The following is a 19,080-nucleotide window of genomic DNA, read 5'->3' as shown; positions in this document are numbered from 1 at the left end:
CACCCAGGCCCCCCTGAATTTTCTTTAAATTTAAATCATGCTTGTTTCCTGTGATAGAAAAAGCCTAAATAAAGACTGCCCAAGCAAAACTTTTCCCTATATAAGAAGATTAACTTGTCTAGTCATATTACAGATCTTGCTGTGAAATTAATTTTTCAGCCTTTTCTCTAGGAAATGATACACCTGAAGAACTACGAAAGAAGTTAATAAGGAAGATGAAGTTAATTCTGAGCTCAGGTTCTGATGAAGAATGTGCAATTTGCTTGGATTCTTTAACAGTTCCTGTCATAACACATTGTGCACATGTCTTTTGTAAACCCTGTATTTGCCAAGTCATTCAGAATGAGCAGGTTAGTTTCGTGCTAGGTACAGATTCAGTGTTTGATGGAGTGGTACACTAGTCAGTCTTGAGTGTAATGAAACCCAAGTCCAACAGACTATTAAGAGTTTTGCACTTGGATTTACTAGTGCACGTTTTATGGTCAGTTATGTATGTCAGTGTTTCATAGTGATATATTTCTTACAATTAAGCCCTTTTAAACATAAGAAGACAGTACGCTTTTAGAGGCGTGATCAGTCAATATCCTAGTTCTTTTGTTGAGATCATTGCTGTCTAGTAGATAAAAAAATGTGAGACACAAAGGTAATTTTAAATTTTCTAGTAGAAATAGACGGAGTTAATGAATATTTATCCAATATATCTAAAATATAAAAGTTATTGAGATAATTTACATGATTTTTTAACTTCTGTAGTTCTGTAGTTTAACCTCTGTAGTTCAGACCCATGTTCAAGGGCAAATTGTTCAAAGTCTGGTGGTATTGTACACATACAGCACATCTCACTTTGGCTTCGCCACAGTTCATGGGCTTAATTGCCATGTTTGTTTATTGGCTGTTAGATAAGGTAAGCCTGGATTCTTATGTATGGTAGAATTTTTTGAAGTGGAATAATCCTTTAAGCAGTTCTTCAGCTGAGGTAGAGTTTTGTTTTGTTTTGTTTACATTTTCATTGGTATAATATAGAAAAAAATGCACGTCATGGTTGTACAGTTGAGTGAATTATGAAGTAAACACAATCATGTAACTATTACCCTGGTCTTTTTGTGTCCCCTTCCAATCAGTTACCTTCTCCCTCCTCCCTAAAGGTAACCCCACCATACTGACTTTAAACATTCTTTCAGTTTCAGAATTTTTTTTTTGTAATGGTATTTGGTATATAGTTATTTAGGAGAGATTTTATTAGCATGTCTTGGTATGAATGGACACAACAAATATTGCTTTGAATGAGCCTGATAGGATTTAACAGGTCAAGACTAGCTTTATAAGCCATTCAGATGGAAATTTTTTTTCTTCTAAAGGACAGTTCCAACTAGTGTGCTGTATTGTAGTTAGGTTCAAGATACTGTTATTCATGGTTTCTTTACTTGTCTGCAAATAGTACAGTTCACCCTGAACAGTTGCAGGGGCTAGGGGTGCTGACCCCCCTGTGCAGTTGAAAATCTGCATATCACTTTTGACTCCTATAAACTTAACTACTAATCACCTACTGTTGACCAGAGCCTTACCGATAACATAAACAGTTAACACATATTTTTGTTACATATTATATGTGGTATTCTTTTTAAAGTTTTTATTTAAGTAATCTCTACACCTAATGTGGGGCTCACAGTCATGACCCCAAGATCAAGAATTGCATGCTCCTACAACTAAGCCAGCCCGGCGCCCCTATATGTGGTATTCTTTCAGTAAAGTAAGCTAGAGAAAATAACAAAATCATAAGAGAATATCCATTTATAGTTCTGTACTGTATTTATTGGAAAAAAAAATCCTCAAATAAGTGGACCTCTGTAGTTCAGACCCATGTTCAAGGGCAAATTGTATTATACTTGTTTCAAGCTCCTGCTGTTAGTCAAGATCACATACCATACTTTTGCTCCCTTTTTTACCCAGTCCCACTTAACAAGCTGGAGTTCAGCTTATACAGATTTATCTCAAGTGGATGACTCTAATAAGTCTAATAAAATGCTAGCTATTAAGGATTTAGAATTTTACCATACTTTTTAAAAATTTTAGGTAAATTTATATTTTTTCCTCATAAACTTCACTTATTCTTTCTTATATAGCCACATGCTAAATGTCCTTTATGCAGAAATGATATACATGGAGACAATTTATTAGAATGTCCTCCAGAAGAATTGGAGTGTGACACTGAGAAAAAGTCTACTATGGAATGGACATCCAGTTCAAAGGTAAAATACACATGGGCAAATATTTGAGTATTTGTTTTACATTTATATATGGATACCATGTCTTAAAATAATTCTGCTTTTAATCCTATCATTTGAATATTTTTATTTCTAGCGGTGAATTTGAGAGGAAAGGAGCTTCAGTTTATGAGTGCATTCTTTCAATCTTAATTTTTAAAAACATTAGTTGTCTTTTACTTTTCATTTTAGGGAAGTAATGGGCAGGAACATTCTTTTCCTAATTAAAAAAAGTTGTATATATTTTGCCCATTCAAAATGGAAGCTAATGGGTGTCCTGATTTTTTTTTTTTTTTTCAGATTAATGCTCTAATGCATGCACTGATTGACTTAAGAAAGAAGAACCCCAACATAAAAAGTTTAGTTGTTTCTCAGTTTACAACATTCCTGTCTTTAATAGAAACACCACTCAGGTAAATTTAGTATTGATTCTCACTTTGAGTAAAAGGATTTTATGTAAGTGTTTTGATTTGGATGGCAAAAAATAATATGTTTTACCAGTTATATTCATTTCATCTACCTAAAATGAGAGTCACAATACAGAATATTTCCTGGGAGCATAGGATTTAAAGATTTAGTCCTGAATTTATCAGAAAAAAAGTTGACTGCAGAGCATGACACGTTAGTAGATGGTTAGATTTGTGAAAATAAATGAGTAGAAGAATTGGTTGAATGAAGAGATTTGTAATTACTTAACATGTTTTTAAATTGTATGGAAAGTGTTACTTATCTTTTTTGTCCCTCCATTAGAGCCTCTGGATTTGTGTTTACTCGTTTGGATGGTTCCATGGCACAGAAGAAAAGAGTTGAATCAATTCAGTGTTTTCAAAACACTGAAGCAGGATCTCCAACTATAATGCTTCTATCCTTAAAAGCAGGTGGAGTTGGTTTGAATCTTTCTGCAGCTTCTCGAGTGTTTTTAATGGATCCAGTAAGTAGTTCTGTAGACTTTTTGGTATGTTATTAAACTTAAAAAAAAAAACAAAAAACAAAAACTATTTGGTAAATACCTTCCTAGTTATAACTGATTGTGAAAATTCTTAGGCAAACTTTAAAATTAGTTAATAACTCAGTAAATGTGTATCGAGGGCTTTCTTTTAAGTGCTTTATATGTATCAACAAATTCTCACGGTATCCCTAGGATATCCCTATGATGGATCCTTATGAGGTTTTATTACCGTCCTTATTTTACAGGTGAGGAAACTGAAGCACAGACAAGTAAAATAACTTGCCCAACATCATGCAATAATACGCAGACCAGGATTCCATGTTCTTAATTTCTGTGCTGTGGTTTTCTACTTCTATATATAAAATTAGTTTCTGTTAACTGTAATGCTTTAGTGTAGTGGTTTGGCCAACAAATGATCCTACATTGTGTCAGGGAGTCTTACATGCACCCGGGATCTGGCTATAAACATAGGTAGACAAAGTAGCTACCATCGTGATGTTAATGGTCTCAAGTTTTAATGTGCAAAGAATTAGGTAAAATGTAATTTCTCACCTCTCCTCAGAGATTAAGGAGTTCTTGGAGACCCAGGAGGCTGCATTTTTATATAGATCATAGGTGACTCAGGTACAGGTGGTCCATCATCACAGTTTTAGAAATTAATACCGTATCGCTTCTCGGCCTTTTGGCTAAGATCAAGTGTAGAAACTAATACCGTTAATGGAATATTTTGGATAAATTTTAGCATCTAATACAGTACAGTCACTTGTAGTTGTACAGTATAGACCTAGCTGTAGAGTTGGAGCTAAAATTCACTCTGAACTTTACTCACCAAACTGTGACCTAAGAGAAGCATGCATAGAGGAGCGGCACCTTTTTCTAATTGCACAAAGAGCTGTAGGCACTCTGGACTAATTCAGTTTCTAATTTGCACTGGGTTACCGTCAGGGCTAGAGGCAACCCTATTTGCTATTTCTGTGATTCATAGATTGAAGATTTGTAGTTTTAGCTTGTTACCTGAAATTCAGAAAATTTCATAACAAAAGTTCACTGAGATACAAATTTGAGTTATTCTGGTTAGGCTATCTAGTTTATAGATATATCTGTTACCAAGGCTTTTTCGTCACCTGAGGGTAACCTCCACAGTAAAATACCAACCAGAACCATATTTTGACATTCACAGATTTCACATTAATGTTATGGATGGCAGTGGTCTGTTGTATTTTCTTGCCTTAGTTCTGTGGATGAAGTTTGAAATCTTTGCTAGAGTTTTAATATTTTATGGTTATTATAAAAACAGTCATTGTAACCGCATATTGTTATATTAACTAACATGATAATCTTAGATGATGATTTTTTGACAAATTCCCAAATTATTTGCTGCTTTTGTTGTAATCTTAGTATCTGATAAAGAGAAGGTTGTTGATACGAAATATAGTATTATAAAGCTGATCACAGACTATACTCTTTAGTAATAAAAAAAAACTTTAGTAATTTAAAAAAACTTCTAGAATGTTTTAGCAGTTCATAGTAAATTGTTTTTCATTGAACATTTCAAATATTTCTAACTTTAAAATGAAAGCCAGGTCCCAGGAAAATCAGATTGAATCAAAAAATGTTTACTCATGAAAATATTTTACGTTTTCATGGAATGCTGCATTAGAGTTAAGATGTATTTTAAATGTTCGATTTTGGGCTTTTGATAAAGCTAATTACCTTCCTTCATCAGTACTGGTGAAATGGAAGCTATCAGTTTTATATTATCATGAGATAAATTTGATCCCAGGTAGGGGTGCCTAGGTAGCTCAGTTGGTTAAGCATCCTACTCGATCTCAGCTCAGGTCTTGATCTCGGGGTTGTGAGTTCAATCAAGCCCTGTGTTGGATTCCACGCTGGCCATGGAGCCTACTTTAAAAAAAAAAAAAAAAATGACTCTTGGTAGTCATACTAGATGTATACTGTCAGCTCACTAGAAGGTTCCTAGATAAAACAGAGACAACAGAAAGGAACATTTATTTACGTGGGCTCTTGGTATAATGGTTTCAAAATGTATCCAATTGTGAAATTCAGAATATGCATAAAATGTGATTATCAGTTTTAGAAAATCATAAGCTAAGTATATTCTTAAAATCTGACTTCTATATGAAATATCACCCAATACTCAAATTACAACAATAGTAAAATCTCCTTTTCCCTAGAGCTCATGGGAACTTTATTTTTTAATTTATTTTTAATTATTATTTTTTTTTTGAAAGAGAGTATAAGCCAGGGGTTGGGGGAGGCTCTATGCCCAACACAGAGCCGGATGTGGGGCCCAATTTCACGACCCTGAGATCATGACCCAAGTCAAAATCAAGAGTCAGACGCCTAACCAACTGAGCCACCCAGGTGCCCCATCAAAGGAACTTTAAATAGAAAATAACAGCCTGAGGATGAGTCATACTATAAACTTGTCATTTACATATGCATTTGCTATTTTGTTTCACTTTCAGGTAGTTGTGCCGTATAGTTTCTTTTGCCCTAAACACCCTTTAAGAATCATCCCATAGTTTAAAATTTAATGTTCCCTACTCTGATAGTTCATGATAGTATTTCCCAACCACTTGACTCCTATCTTTCTTTCTTTCTTTTTTTTTTTTTAAAGATTTTATTTATTTATTTGAGACAGAGAGAATGAGAGAGAGAGAGAGCACATGAGAGGGGGGAGGGTCAGAGGGAGAAGCAGACTCCCCGCAAAGCAGGGAGCCCGATGCAGGACTCGATCCAGGGACTCCAGGATCATGACCTGAGCTGAAGGCAGTCGCTTAACCAACTGAGCCACCCAGGCGCCCGGCTCTTACCTTTCTAGACTAAAGAATCTGTATCATTTTGCTTTTTTTCTTTGCTTCATTGTTTTATTCTTCACTTTAAAACAGTCCCCATAATGCCTGTATTTAATGAGTTAATGTTATTTTAGTTCAGTTTTGAAGTAAAACATTCAAATACAGATAGAGAAAATTGCATCAACAAAGCCTTTAATTTTTAGGACTTTTGATTATTCCTGAAATCTTTTCTTGTGCTTTTACTTAACAAATGGAAGAAAGTGAAAGAAAAAGAATCAAAAGACCATGAAAAGGGGAGAAAACTTTCTCATAGACTCAATTACATCTTTTCTGATATAAATTGTCATTTAAGAGGATGTGTAACCTTTTTTTTTTTCCTTTGTTAACAGACATAGATCAATTTTAAAATAGAAAAAGATACTATTTGATTACTTAATCGCTCATGCTGTGTGCTTTCTATGTATCAGGCACTGTATTAGATACTAGAAGCAGTGCAGTGAACTGATGGGGGAGAATACCTGCCTGTCATAGTTGAGGGTGGGGTGTATTTTTTTTCCCAGAGCATTTATGTCAGTATCTGAATTCAGTCAAAAAATTTGTGTCAGTAAAAGGTTAATGAGTAATACTGAAATGAAAGGATTTGTGCAGAACACTTACAGATCAGGGTGGTAATAAAGCAATTCATATTCTTGTTAGGCCTGGAATCCAGCTGCTGAAGATCAGTGCTTTGACAGATGCCATAGACTTGGCCAGAAGCAAGAAGTTATCATCACAAAAGTGAGTTTTTAAGCCATCTATTTTAAAATTAGGTTGACGAGATTTTTAAGATTATACAAATAATGTATGAATATATTATGAAAGATTACAGTAGAATTGGGCAGAACAAAATATGAAGGTTAGCTTTAATCTCTAGAGGAAACCACCATCAATAGTTTTACATGTTATTCAAAGTCTCTTTCTCAATGTTTATGTAGATTCACTTGTATGTATCTCTCCTTTAAAAAATTTAAGGTAAATGGGATCATACTTTATTATTCTGCAACATACTTTGTCCCCTTAACAGTATATATTGGGGACTGTCCATATAAGTATACGACCATGTAAGTACATATAAAACCTATTCTTTTTTTTTTCCATATAGTGGTAAAACACATACACATAATAATATCATTTTATCTATTTTTAAGTGTACACTTAAGTGGCATTACATACTTTCACATTGTTGTGTAATTTTCAACATCATCCATCTCCAGAACTTTTTCATCTCAAATCGAAACTCAGCCCTCAGCAACCACCCTTCTATTTTCTGTGAGTTTGATGACTCTACAAAACCCATTCTTTTTAACATCCATATATAGATACATCATAATTTAGCCAGTCTAATATTTTGCTAATAAAAACAGTGCCGTAATGAGCATTATTGTATTATATACTTGTATTATATACAAGTACTTCTTCAGGATTGATTAAGAAAACGAGAATTCTGGGGGTGCCTGGGTAGCTCAATTAGTTAAGCGTCTGCCTTCGGCTCAGGTCATAATCTCAGGGTCCTGGGATTGAGCCCCACATTGGGCTTCCTGCTCAGTGGGTTGTCTGCTTCTCTCTTCCCCTCCCCCCCCCCCCCCCCCATCCCACCAGGCTCTCTTTCTCACAAAAAATTTAAAAAAAAAAAAAAAGAATTCTGGATTTAGGATTCTTTTGTTTTCAAAACAGGCTTAATGACACATGAGAATGATGTAAATTTTTGTTTATGTGATGGTCAGGAAAGTGCTCTTTTAATTTACGTATACCTAAGACCTTGAGCATATTCATTTTTCACTTATCTGTTGTCAGTTAATATTTTTTTCTGTGCATTGCTTTTTTGCCCAGTTTTCATAAAGTACAAAATATAGTTTTTTGTTTTTTTAAAGATTTTATTTATTTATTTGAGAGAGAGAGAATGAGAGAGAGCACATGAGAGGGGGGAGGGTCAGAGGGAGAAGCAGACTCCCTGCCGAGCAGAGAGCCCGATGCGGGACTCGATCCCGGGACTCCAGGATCGTCACCTGAGCCGAAGGCAGTCACTTAACCAACTGAGCCACCCAGGTGCCCCCAAAATATAGTTTTATAATATAAAGGACTCATACATTCTGATTTAAAATTTTTTGTTATGTATATTGGAAATGGTTTATTTCAAACTCTTATCTTTGAACTGGATGGGTTTTTGTTTTTTTTTTTCATGAAAAAGCTTTAAAATTTTTAAGTATATCATTTTTTCCTACTGATTTGAAATGTCACTTTTATTATAAACTAATTCACATATATTAATGTGAGTCTTTTTCCGGACTTTGTTTCTGTGTTTCTATTTCATTGATTTCTTTTCCTATTCCCAGGACAATATTACTCTTACAATTACTATGGTTTTTTAAAGTATGCTTTGATATCTAGCAGGGCAGAGTGCTCTCATTACCCCTCTTTTTAGAAATTCGTTAATACAAGTATTTACTCTTGAATTGAACTTTGGATTTAGGTTACCAGATCCCATTTAAGAAATCTTGTTTGGGATTTATTGATGTTATGATTAATTTGAGAATGGTCTTCTTTATAAATATATAAATACTCCTTATAAATAAGGAGTGTTCCCATATAAGAATTTAGTATCTCTCTTCATTTATTTAGGTCTTTTATGTATTTCAGTAATGTTGTATAGTTATTACAGTTACTGAACCTCTACACAATGTTGACTGTCAGTAGTGATAGTAATCATTCTTGAACTGTTCTTTTATTGTTTTACATTGTGACTACATTGTTCTTGGTAAGTTTCTAGAGGATACACTTAAGACTGAGGGACATTTATTTATAGGTTAATGAAGACTTTTTTATCAAGGTTTTTATCAGAAATGCTTCTTAAGCATCTATTGATGCTTTTTTTCCTAACTTTTTTCTATTCTTAACTTTTCCACATTGTAAGTTAAACCAGATAAAGGTGTATTCTTGCATTTCTGGGAAGATCTCATTTGGCTATTTAAATATAATGCTGAATTTATTTTGCAAGTATTCCAGTTACAGAGTTGTCTGTAAAGTTTGCTGGTTTTGGTGCTATTCTCAAGATGTAACTTATGGCCTTACAACCATATTCTTTATACAAGAAAACCATATTGAGTGATGAGGGAAAGCAATGCTCAGCTCTGGTTATTCTATCATATTCTAAATATGCTCACTGCATATTGAGAAAAAAAGGAGAGCTAAACAGTTTCTAACAGATTATTGACCAATTCTGAAAGCTATATAATACTGTAAGAAAGCAAATTTCTTTATAGTGGACCAACATTTCAACATATCTTAAATTTTCATTTTTTTTAATTGAAGATTTTAAATATTGTGACAAAAAGTTTTTTTTTTTTTTTTTTTTTTAAGTTCATTGTGAAGGATTCTGTTGAAGAAAATATGCTGAAAATACAAAACACAAAGAGAGAACTTGCTGCTGGAGCCTTTGGAACTAAAAAAACAAATGCTAATGAAATGAAACAAGCTAAAATTAATGAAATCAGAACTTTAATTGATTTATAATTTGTGGGATTTGGTAAGGTCAGTTTGATTAGATATATATGGAAATTTTGGAAATCAGAAAATAGAGTTTTAGAAATGAGATCTAGAGTATGTCTTTAAAAAGAGCATATCATTTTATATTAGTAAAGTATTACTGATATATAGTCTCTTCTATATATGAACCTATTTTTAATGATATTTCAAATAGCAATAAGTTCTGTTATATACTGTGGCCTAAAATAATTTTTTGAGAAAGTTACTTTGTTATTCAGCTTTTCATATTGTCTTTGCTGAGTATTTTCATATATCTTTCAAGTACTCAGCTTTTTCATATTTCAAATAAGGTCAAACCTTTTATACTTTTGACCAAATAAAAGAGTTATTTTCTGTGTTGGACACATTTGGTTAATCACTAGAGCCTTCCATTTGTGATGTGATGGATTCACAGTCCTTGTAAGCGATTAATACATAGATTATATACAAGAGATTTTATTACTTTGAAAAACCATATTTGCATTCCAGAATCAAACCTTAAATGAGAGACTGAAGTCCAGGTTAGCAGGTTAACTTACAATTTTTTTTTTTTTTTAACAGTTTGAGATCTAATTCACATATGTGATTTGCAGTTTTATGTTTATGAAAAGATAGGGACTGTGTTAGAATACTATTTTTCTCCATTTTAGTCAAGTAGTACTATTGTTTAAATGTCATTCAATGTGTTAGTGTGTAAATACAGTCTGGGGGTGAGAAGGAACCAGTTCTACCCAGTTTAATTTGAATATTTAAATTATGGAATTGCTGAATAGATATTTCTATATAGAGAGATAATTTTTATTTATGTAGCTTTTTTTTTTTAAAAAAAATAACTTTATAAATTTTTATAATTCAGAAGACTACTATATGTGAGAGGCGTGATATCTGGATGGAAGTTGGGCTGGATGACCTCCAAAATCGTTCAACTCTTAAAGACATCTTAATCCTGAATGGAAAAATTTCTTTGTTATTGTGTTTAGAATCAGACATTGATTTTGGAACTTCAGTAATTCACCCTACATTTATCTATAAAATTAGTCCTCTTTTTTTTACTTTTTGGTTAATCAGACTCACGGTAGTTGTCATGGCATTCCAGATGACTCTTTGAGTCACATTTAAATAAGCTCTGCATTTGCCAATCACGTTAGTTAGTGGTGTCCTTCCTTAAGGGGAACTTTTTAATCCAAAGAAAGATTACTGTACAGGAGAAGCTTCCTGTTTGACCATGCAGACTTGAGAACACCTTTCATTTTACTTACAGTGTTAAGAAATGACTTAAAGATAAGCTTGGAGGCAGTGTTGTGTTCTAGGGCATACATCGAGCTATGTGCTGAATCTATCAACAGCTAAATTCTCCCCTCCCTGTGCCCGGTCTCCTGCTCCAAGGGAACAGTGTATTAGGCAGCAAGAATCTTCCCAGCCCCTTTTCTCTTTGGCTGCAGGTAAGGCAGAGGGCTGGGTAAAAGGATCAACAGACCTTTCTGTACAGATAAGAGTGGAATAATAACCTGGGGTTGGTCCACTAGCATTAGGAGCAATTGGGAATTTCTTTACCTTGTAGAACTAGCATTACACAAAAAAAATCAGGTTGATGAAAATCTCATGAAATATACTATGTGGATTTCTATATACCAGTACTCCTGTGAGATTAAGTACAAAAAGAATGTTCAGCAAAAAAAGATGAGATATATACTCTTCTTGCTTACAAAGGCAAAGCCTTGCAAACTCACTGTAAAAGACTTTGCTTGCCTCTTTACCTAACATTTATAGACTTGTGTTTTTAAACATAATGATAAATTTGGCAAGTCATTTAAAAAATACCTGTTTTTGTATAGTCCTATTAAATGGTGTTAAACAAATTTAATTCATCCTAAGGAAATACATATATAAACCACCAGAATGAAAAGTTCGTATTATGCTCTGCTGTTAATTCTGTTTCATCATTATGTAGAAAAATAGCTTTAGAAGTATCTTGAAGACACTGTATCCCACTTGTGGTTCAAACTGAATTTTGTGGTTCAAACTGGATTTTGTTTTAAAATAAATAAAAGTTTTAAAAATCCACTTCTGTGCTATAATTTTTGTGACTTTTTCTTTGAAAGTTTTTTATAAATCTCACACTTCTGTGAAGATACCTATATTACACAATTGTTTTTCACTGACAGTACATAAAAAGTACTATGAGTAACAAGTTTATTCTTACCACCTATTTTGCTCAATTTGGCTGAATTTGTTTAGAAATCAGAGTGTATATATTTTTAAAGTTAAGTGCCTTGATCTTCTAAAACATTGGTTCCAATTATTTTCCGCATCTACCAGGAAAAAAGTTGATGCAATAATAGTTACGTGTAGTGATATTTATTACTAGATAGCACTCTGCATTGTAGATTTTGCCCTAAACTAGGATTAAAATAATAAATCAAGAAAATATCTTGTGCTTATTACTAGTGAGTAACAATGAAATTATCATCTTCAGGCAGTGTATGTTTTCTATTGGGGGAAGTCAAAGGCATTGGTGTATTTTTTTCATTATAGTACTTGCCAAAATTCTATTCATTAGGATTTGGAAGATTCATTAAACACACGCGGACAGATATGTTTGGCTTAACAACTCAGATGTTTAACTCTAAGTTTTTAGCTATATTAACTTTAAAATACTTATAAAAGGTGTAATACTGTTTTCCCTCATTCATCAGTAAGTATGTAGTAACCAAGTTCTACATTCTGGAATTGGATACCTTATTTGTGTGGTACTTCTGAGTAAGAAGAGCCAGAAACTGGTAGCTGTGAATAATGACTGGGATGCTTCCCTGCAGTATTGCCTACTTCAAAGGGGAAACTGTTGATTAGAAACCTTATAAGCAGATGTTTTCTTTCCTGTTAATATATTCATATTTCTTGAATGTAATAAGGGAGAGTAGTCTTCTATATGAACCCATAATTACTCCATTTGAAAGAGCAAATGAGTTACCAGTTTTTGATTAAAATGTGGGATGTTTAAATCTTCCAATTCCCTATTCAACCTTCCTGATCAAGAGTTTTCTGACAAATTTAAACCCATTGCTACTTTTTATGAAAACTGATTTCTAGATGAAAGGAACACCATTTTAATAATGTTTATAATTTAGTGTGTATGGCACAGACCACCTCCATTAACCTCAGCCAGGTGTCCAAAACTTTATAATAACTAAGGCTGCGGACCTTTATTTAAAAGGCTACCAAATGTCAAAATGATTTCTTAGGTTGGTGGATAAAAGAAATTCTAGGACATGTGTTTGCATATTTGAAACAGTCTAGACTACTACAAGGGGATATTTAATGTGATCAGAAGGGATATTAAGAGTCCTCAAAGTATATATTGTTAAGTATGTGCTGCACTTACTAAAGAAGAGATAGGAACACTTTCAGAAGGTTTTCAGTAAGTTTGCAGTCTTTTAGCAATCTAGTTAAGAATAAAGGCGGATAAAATTCACCAGGATACAACTTCCAGAATGCTTAATTTACCTTTTTTGTTAGGAGAGGGAAGGGCTATTCCCTAGTACACTGTAGGTTTTTAAAGAAAACTTGCCCTGGTATCAATATGTTGGTAAAGAAAAGGTAAATTAAGTATTTCATGAGAAATGTTCCAGTGAAGGAGATGTAATAGGCTTCTTGCAGGTGTGTAAGTAAGGAGATTTAAGATAAACAGTCATTTCAGGCATGAATTATAGACCTTGAGCAAACATGGAGTTAACCTCCAAAGGTGTGGATCTGACCGTTGTGTAGGCAAATTTGTCATAGAGCAAAAGGCTATTCTTATCCACCACTGTTCACAAGATTTTTTAAAAAATGGTAAGAACATTTGATCCTCTACAAATGTTCTTATAATCTGAGTTATTGCTGCCATTTTACACATCTTACTAGGTGATCCGTGGTAGTTTAGGCTCCCTGGAGAAGATTTTGAAGTGTAGTTGGAAAAGTAGTACTTCACCTTAATTAAGGCATATCCTTGAAAAGATCAAGGAAAGGGCTCAGTTGGTTAAGCGACTGCCTTCGGCTCAGGTCATGATCCTGGAGTCCCGGGATCGAGTCCCGCATCGGGCTCCCTGCTTGGCGGGGAGTCTGCTTCTCCCTCTGACCCTCCCCCCTCTCATGTGCTCTCTCTCATTCTCTCTCAAATAAATAAATAAAATCTTTAAAAAAAAAAAAGAAAAGATCAAGGAAAGAAACCTGTTAGCCTAGTTCAATGATTTCTCAGCCTCTTAACTGCATAATTCTATGCACGTTACATGCTGTTTTCTATGGTATACTTGTCATTCTTTTTTATTCCAAAAGTTAATAGCCTTCAATAAATATTTACTTAAATTATGTAAGCTTTTTCACTTTAGAGCTTTATTGCTTATACAATGTTAAAAAAAAAAAAGGGAACAAAAAGTATTAAGACAAAAAAAACAAGTGATAGGTTTGCTTCCTCCATACACCAAATTTGATGCTTTGATAACCTTTTCTCAATTACAAAAAGAAAAGGCTTTGAGTCTTGTGATCTCTTTTGATACAGAAAGTTCCAAAATACACTTTCTCAGATTATATACTGCATGGCAGTATTAGTTGTCTGAAGACTGGATTTCTGTTAATCTCAACCAGGGACCCAGGAGCCAAAAAGACTTCGATCACCTAAAATAGTAGCCTTCAGTAAATCCCTATACAGTTGACCCTTGAATAACATGGCGGTTAGGGGTGCTGATCCCCCTGTGCTGTTGAAAATCCACATAGAACTTTTGACTCCCCCAAAACTTACCTACTAATTAACCAGAAGCCTTACTGATAACACTCAACACATATATGTATATATATATAATTATATACTGTATTTTTATAATGAAGCTGGAGAAAAGAATTACTAAAATCCTAAGGACAAGAAAATACAGTACTGTACTATATTAAAAAATAAATCCATGTGTAAGTGTACCCTCGCAGTTCAACCTGTGTTGTTCAAGGTCAACTGTACTTGACTCAGTGGAAAAGGACTAGCATTCAAAAGCCCTTTCCTGAACATTTGACTCTCTTCCTATTTTTATTCTAGGCAAACAGGAGTGAGAAATGGTAGCTGATAGACTGGACATCAAGAAACAAGTGAATACAGAATAAGTAGATCACAAGAACTGAACTGCTTTGTGTAAGGTGTAAGGAGCCTTTGCCCATATAGGTCTGTGTTGACCCTGATTACATCACAGTATCGCAGAATAGTCTCCTATAATAGAAGTTGTGCCTCTTCTAGGCCACTAAAACCACTGAAAACAAGATAATAGAGGCTTCTTGTAAGATACGTGTGTACAGAAGTTGAATCAAGTCCCAGCCAAAACACAATAAATTCTATTCTGGGATTTTATCCATTTATTTTTATATTGTAATTTCAGGCAGCCTTTTTTTTTTTTTTTTAAAGATTTTATTTATTTATTAGAGAGAGAGAGAATGAGAGACAGACAGCATGAGAGGGAAGAGGGCAGAGGGAGAAGCAGACCCCCTGCTGAGCAGGGAGCCCGATGTGGGACTCAATTGCGGGACTCCAGGATCATGACCTGAGCCGAAGGCAGTCGCTTAACCAACTGAGCCACCCAGGCGCCCTTTCAGGCAGCCTTCTTAATGAAAGCCTTTGTAAAAGGTATTTCCCAAGTCCTATTTCAAACCACAGTCCTTATCTTCATAGCAGAATGAAAGCTCTTACACTACTACACATTGTATTACTCCCCAGATTTCTGGCATTTGTATTTCTGGTTATATAGAGAGGTTTCTCTGATTTCATTGTCTGTTTTGACCATACATTTTTTTAATGCAGAGCATAGCTTTGAAGTTTGGAGTACAAAAATTTGAATCAAAATCTGCAAATTTTTAAACCTTATTCTCTGATTATCTGCAAAATGTGTATACCATATATACATCATAGGATTGATAGAACTGAGATGTAAATGTCCAGTAAACTTTCTTTCCTCTTTTTGCTTTCTTACATAGTTTTATTTAAAGGATGTCGAATTTCAGCATCTGAACCCCAGAGAAATAAGTTAATCAAGTAACTTAACCTAAGTATAAAAAGACTATAATCCATTTGTGTATTTGTAATAATAAAGAAAAAAGCAAACCACAGCAGACTATTTTAAGGACAAGTCAAATCTTACTTTAGCTTAATGCTCCAAGTCTCAGTGACATTAAAAAGGTAAACACTATACATTTATACATGTTATTTATGGTAATGTTTTCTGTATGACTCAGAGCTGAGATTGTCTTTTGGAAAGGCTTTAACTTTAATTAGAAGTTGAGCCCCCTGCTATGCAACAACCACCTTACCTCTTCATGCATCTTCAGCCAAAAATCTCATTGCCTGTTGCATTTAGTGTAAATACCTCCTTAATGTATCAAGCGGTTCTCAAATGTTATTTGGGTCAGTCTTTTGCATTGCCTGGTAGTTACTTGCAGCAGAGACACTATGGCCTCAACCAAGACCTACTGAATCAGAATTTGTAAGTGATGAGGTGTAAGAAACTACTTACAGTTAAGTCTCCAGTTTTTAGGGAGCAGCAAGGTTGGGAGACTCAGTTGCTCAAGCCCCTCATCTTCAGTTATTCCTTTTTCCTCACTCTTCACATGCAATCCATCAGCAACTTCACTGCCTTCATCCTGGTGAAAGGTATGCTAGATTACCACGGTCTCTTCTCCAGGACCACTAGTGTAAACTAACTGTCCTTCCCATTAACTCTTTTGTCCTCAATTCAAGCTATTTTCCACCAGCTGCAAAAGCAGCGTTCTTAAAATGTAAATCATAGGGGCGCCTGGGTGGCTCAGTTGGTTGGACGACTGCCTTCGGCTCAGGTCATGATCCTGGAGTCCCGGGATCGAGTCCCGCATCGGGCTCCCTGCTTGGCAGGGAGTCTGCTTCTCCCTCTGACCCTCCCGACCCTCCCCTCTCTCATGCTCTCAAATAAATAAAATCTTTAAAAAAAAAATGTAAATCATAAAGGTAAAACAATTACATCTTTTTTTTTTTAAGATTTTATTTGACACAGAAAGAGTGAGCCAGAGAGACAAGTGGGGGAAACAGCAGAGGGAGAGGGAGAAGCAGACTCCCCACTGAGCAAGGAGCCTGATGCGGGGCTCGGTCCCAGGACCCTGAGATCGTGACCTGAGCTGAAGGCAGCTGCTTAACTGACTGAGCCACCCAGGTGCCCCAACAATTAGATCATCTTTAAGAGTAACTGCAATGGTTTGAAACAAACTACGTTAAAATTCACTAATTCATAATTACGGCTTAGAACACAACCCCCCCCCCCCCACCAAATCACCTTGGTTACCTTTGGAGGATGCCAGGAAACCAGTTCCTTATTTTATATACACATCTCTCTCGACTTATAATGGGGTTGCATCCTGATAATCCCCCCAACGCGGAGATCCTTGGATTTAGGAGTATTTTGAGAAGAGGCACCACAGCACCTGACACATGGAGGCACTTAAATCTCCAGTAGTGCTTAGTGTACTTGACGATTATAGCAACTCCTCCACCAGTCCAAATAATTGTAGTTTATCTTCAGAAATCACTTACTTGATACCTCCAAGGTGGCCCTTAACCATTCTTGCCTCCAGGATTCCGTATCCCTGTGTATTCATTCACACCCATATTGAATAGGGCTGACTTGTGTAACCAGGAGGATATTGTGGAAATAAAGAAGGGTGACCTTGAAGGTTAGTTGGGTCATAAAAGCCATTGCAGCTACTGCCCAATTAAACCTCTCAAGTTTCTGGTCATGGTCTTCTCTCCTGGTTGGTTGGTTGGTTGGTTTTCTTCCCCCCAATAGAAAGATTACTCACATTGGTTTTAAAAGGTCACTCTGGATCCTGCCTTTCGCTGGCTTGCCATCCTTGCAACCTAGAATCATCTATACATTTGATAAATATCCTTTACACTTAACATCACTTTAATTCATGGATAAAAACACTAGAAGTCACTGGTTCCAGTACTGATTCTAACAGTCTTGAAAGATTATCAAGTATGACCAGAGACTAACAATGAACCTATGATGATTTTAACATTGTATTTTCTAAAGTCTGAATACTCACTTGATACGGAGATACAATGTGAGAGATTAGATAAATTGGATCTCACTTTCCTCCATCGATCACATCCAACACTGTCACTGGAGAACACTAGACTGAAATACTTCTAGATACCTAGAAACCCATTCCAAGTGTCAAGTTTTACACTGGTTTTTAAAACACTGACATATTCTACAAATTAGGAATAACTGCCTAGTACATTTTTTTCAAGGGGAGTGGGAATCCCTTAATTAGACAACCAAGATATGGCAAGAAGTCTTTATTTTCATACAAGGTGCCACCAGAGAACACGCTGCTGTTTACAGATGCACAGAACCGAACAAAAGCATTTTAGCATGCTGCCTTACTGTACATAGAAAACGGGCGAACAATTTCAGACACTACAATCAGGAAATAAAATGGGTTAACACCGTTTGTTGATAGGTCTATGAATCACTCAGCAGGGTTACAGGCTGTCTTCACCTGAAAGCAGAATTACAATCACTCCGGCAGTCTCTGGGCAATTCTAAATAAAAGGCAGGTCTGGTGAAAGGTACAACGTGCAAGCGAGAGAGAGAGATACCTTGTCCCGTTCTGAAGGGAGACTGGTTCAGAGCCCGCACTGGCACGTGCTTACAGTCGATACGTATAGCCATCTTAATTAGCTTGAGCTTCCCTTACCACCGCATATGTTGGCCTTCAGCAAAATTAAGAACTTCCAACACATGAGCTGAATAATGAATAAGCCTGGGGTTAAAAAGCAGAATGCTGCCCACATGACAGAACGGCTACTTCACAACTTTTGCCCAGTTCTCCCCTGTTGTCCTGCATAATCCCCTCATCTGATGAATTCTAGCAAAGCTTCTAGCAAGTGTAACAGGCCTTTCCTAACCCAGATCTAGACACTAAGTATCTGAAACAAGGGCCTGGGAAGTTGATGTGTCCGTGGGAAAATGGCAGTGTTTCTACTGGAGGTAAGTGTCAAGTTTCCTCTTGATGTTGTCAAAGGAATCTGCGCCCATGTAATCAGCCTGGCCCTGTTCCCACCGCTCCTTCCGTTCTTCTGAGGACACAAAAGGCTGTGCTGCAGCCGGGGTCTCCCCGAGGGACAGGTGTGATACGGCTCCTGAGACTCCTTCCTAAAAAGGAGAGCATAATCAGAGACTCCTTGAGAGCTGAAAATCAGACTGTTTTTAAGGAATGCAATAAGTTGAAGGTGAGAAAAGCCAGGATGAATTATCATGCAAAGTAGCAAAAACTGAAAAGTATTACATGAAACAAACAAACAAAAGACACAGAAATACAAGGGTCATATGATTTATTCCTAACGAAATGAAGACTTCTTGACTCAGTGAAAACATCGGGAGAACAAAGTAATTAGGGTTAATGTTTAAGTTCTGCATACCTTTCTACAGAAGCCACAAGA

At 35.5% G+C, this 19,080-nt stretch overlaps 2 protein-coding genes and 1 pseudogene across 9 annotated transcripts in view; 2 read left to right on the top strand and 1 right to left on the bottom strand.

Moving 5' to 3' along the window:
- Positions 1-11,657, top strand: part of HLTF (helicase like transcription factor) — a 51,145-nt gene extending 39,488 nt beyond the window's left edge. For 2 of the 8 annotated variants that reach the window (XM_034996591.1, XM_034996564.1), the window contains exons 20-25: positions 172-350; positions 2,124-2,249; positions 2,565-2,677; positions 3,015-3,195; positions 6,729-6,809; positions 9,429-11,657. In XM_034996591.1, coding sequence (XP_034852482.1) covers positions 172-350; positions 2,124-2,249; positions 2,565-2,677; positions 3,015-3,195; positions 6,729-6,809; positions 9,429-9,581 — 833 coding nt within the window. In that variant the 3' untranslated portion in view covers positions 9,582-11,657. Of the gene's footprint in view, positions 1-159; positions 351-2,123; positions 2,250-2,564; positions 2,678-3,014; positions 3,196-6,728; positions 6,810-9,428 lie in introns of all 8 variants that reach the window. The other 6 variants (XM_034996554.1, XM_034996527.1, XM_034996546.1 and 3 more) reach the window with 5 other exon arrangements.
- LOC118007227 lies at positions 3,880-4,038 on the top strand (annotated as a pseudogene).
- Positions 11,658-17,919: 6,262 nt separating the features above from the next.
- The window catches only part of GYG1 (glycogenin 1), a 33,867-nt gene continuing 32,706 nt past the window's right edge, over positions 17,920-19,080 (bottom strand). Inside the window, exon 7 of the mRNA XM_034996504.1 lies at positions 17,920-18,793. Within this exon, the coding sequence (XP_034852395.1) occupies positions 18,620-18,793 (174 nt within the window). The 3' untranslated portion in view covers positions 17,920-18,619. The remainder of the gene's footprint in view (positions 18,794-19,080) is intronic.

This window comes from Mirounga leonina, unplaced genomic scaffold, assembly GCF_011800145.1.
Source record: "Mirounga leonina isolate KUSES-001 unplaced genomic scaffold, KU_Mleo_1.0 Mir_115, whole genome shotgun sequence".
In the NCBI taxonomy this organism is placed as follows: Eukaryota; Metazoa; Chordata; class Mammalia; order Carnivora; family Phocidae; genus Mirounga; species Mirounga leonina.
The sequence above is the reverse complement of the archived record's forward strand: the minus strand, read 5'-3'. Positions and strand labels throughout refer to the sequence as shown.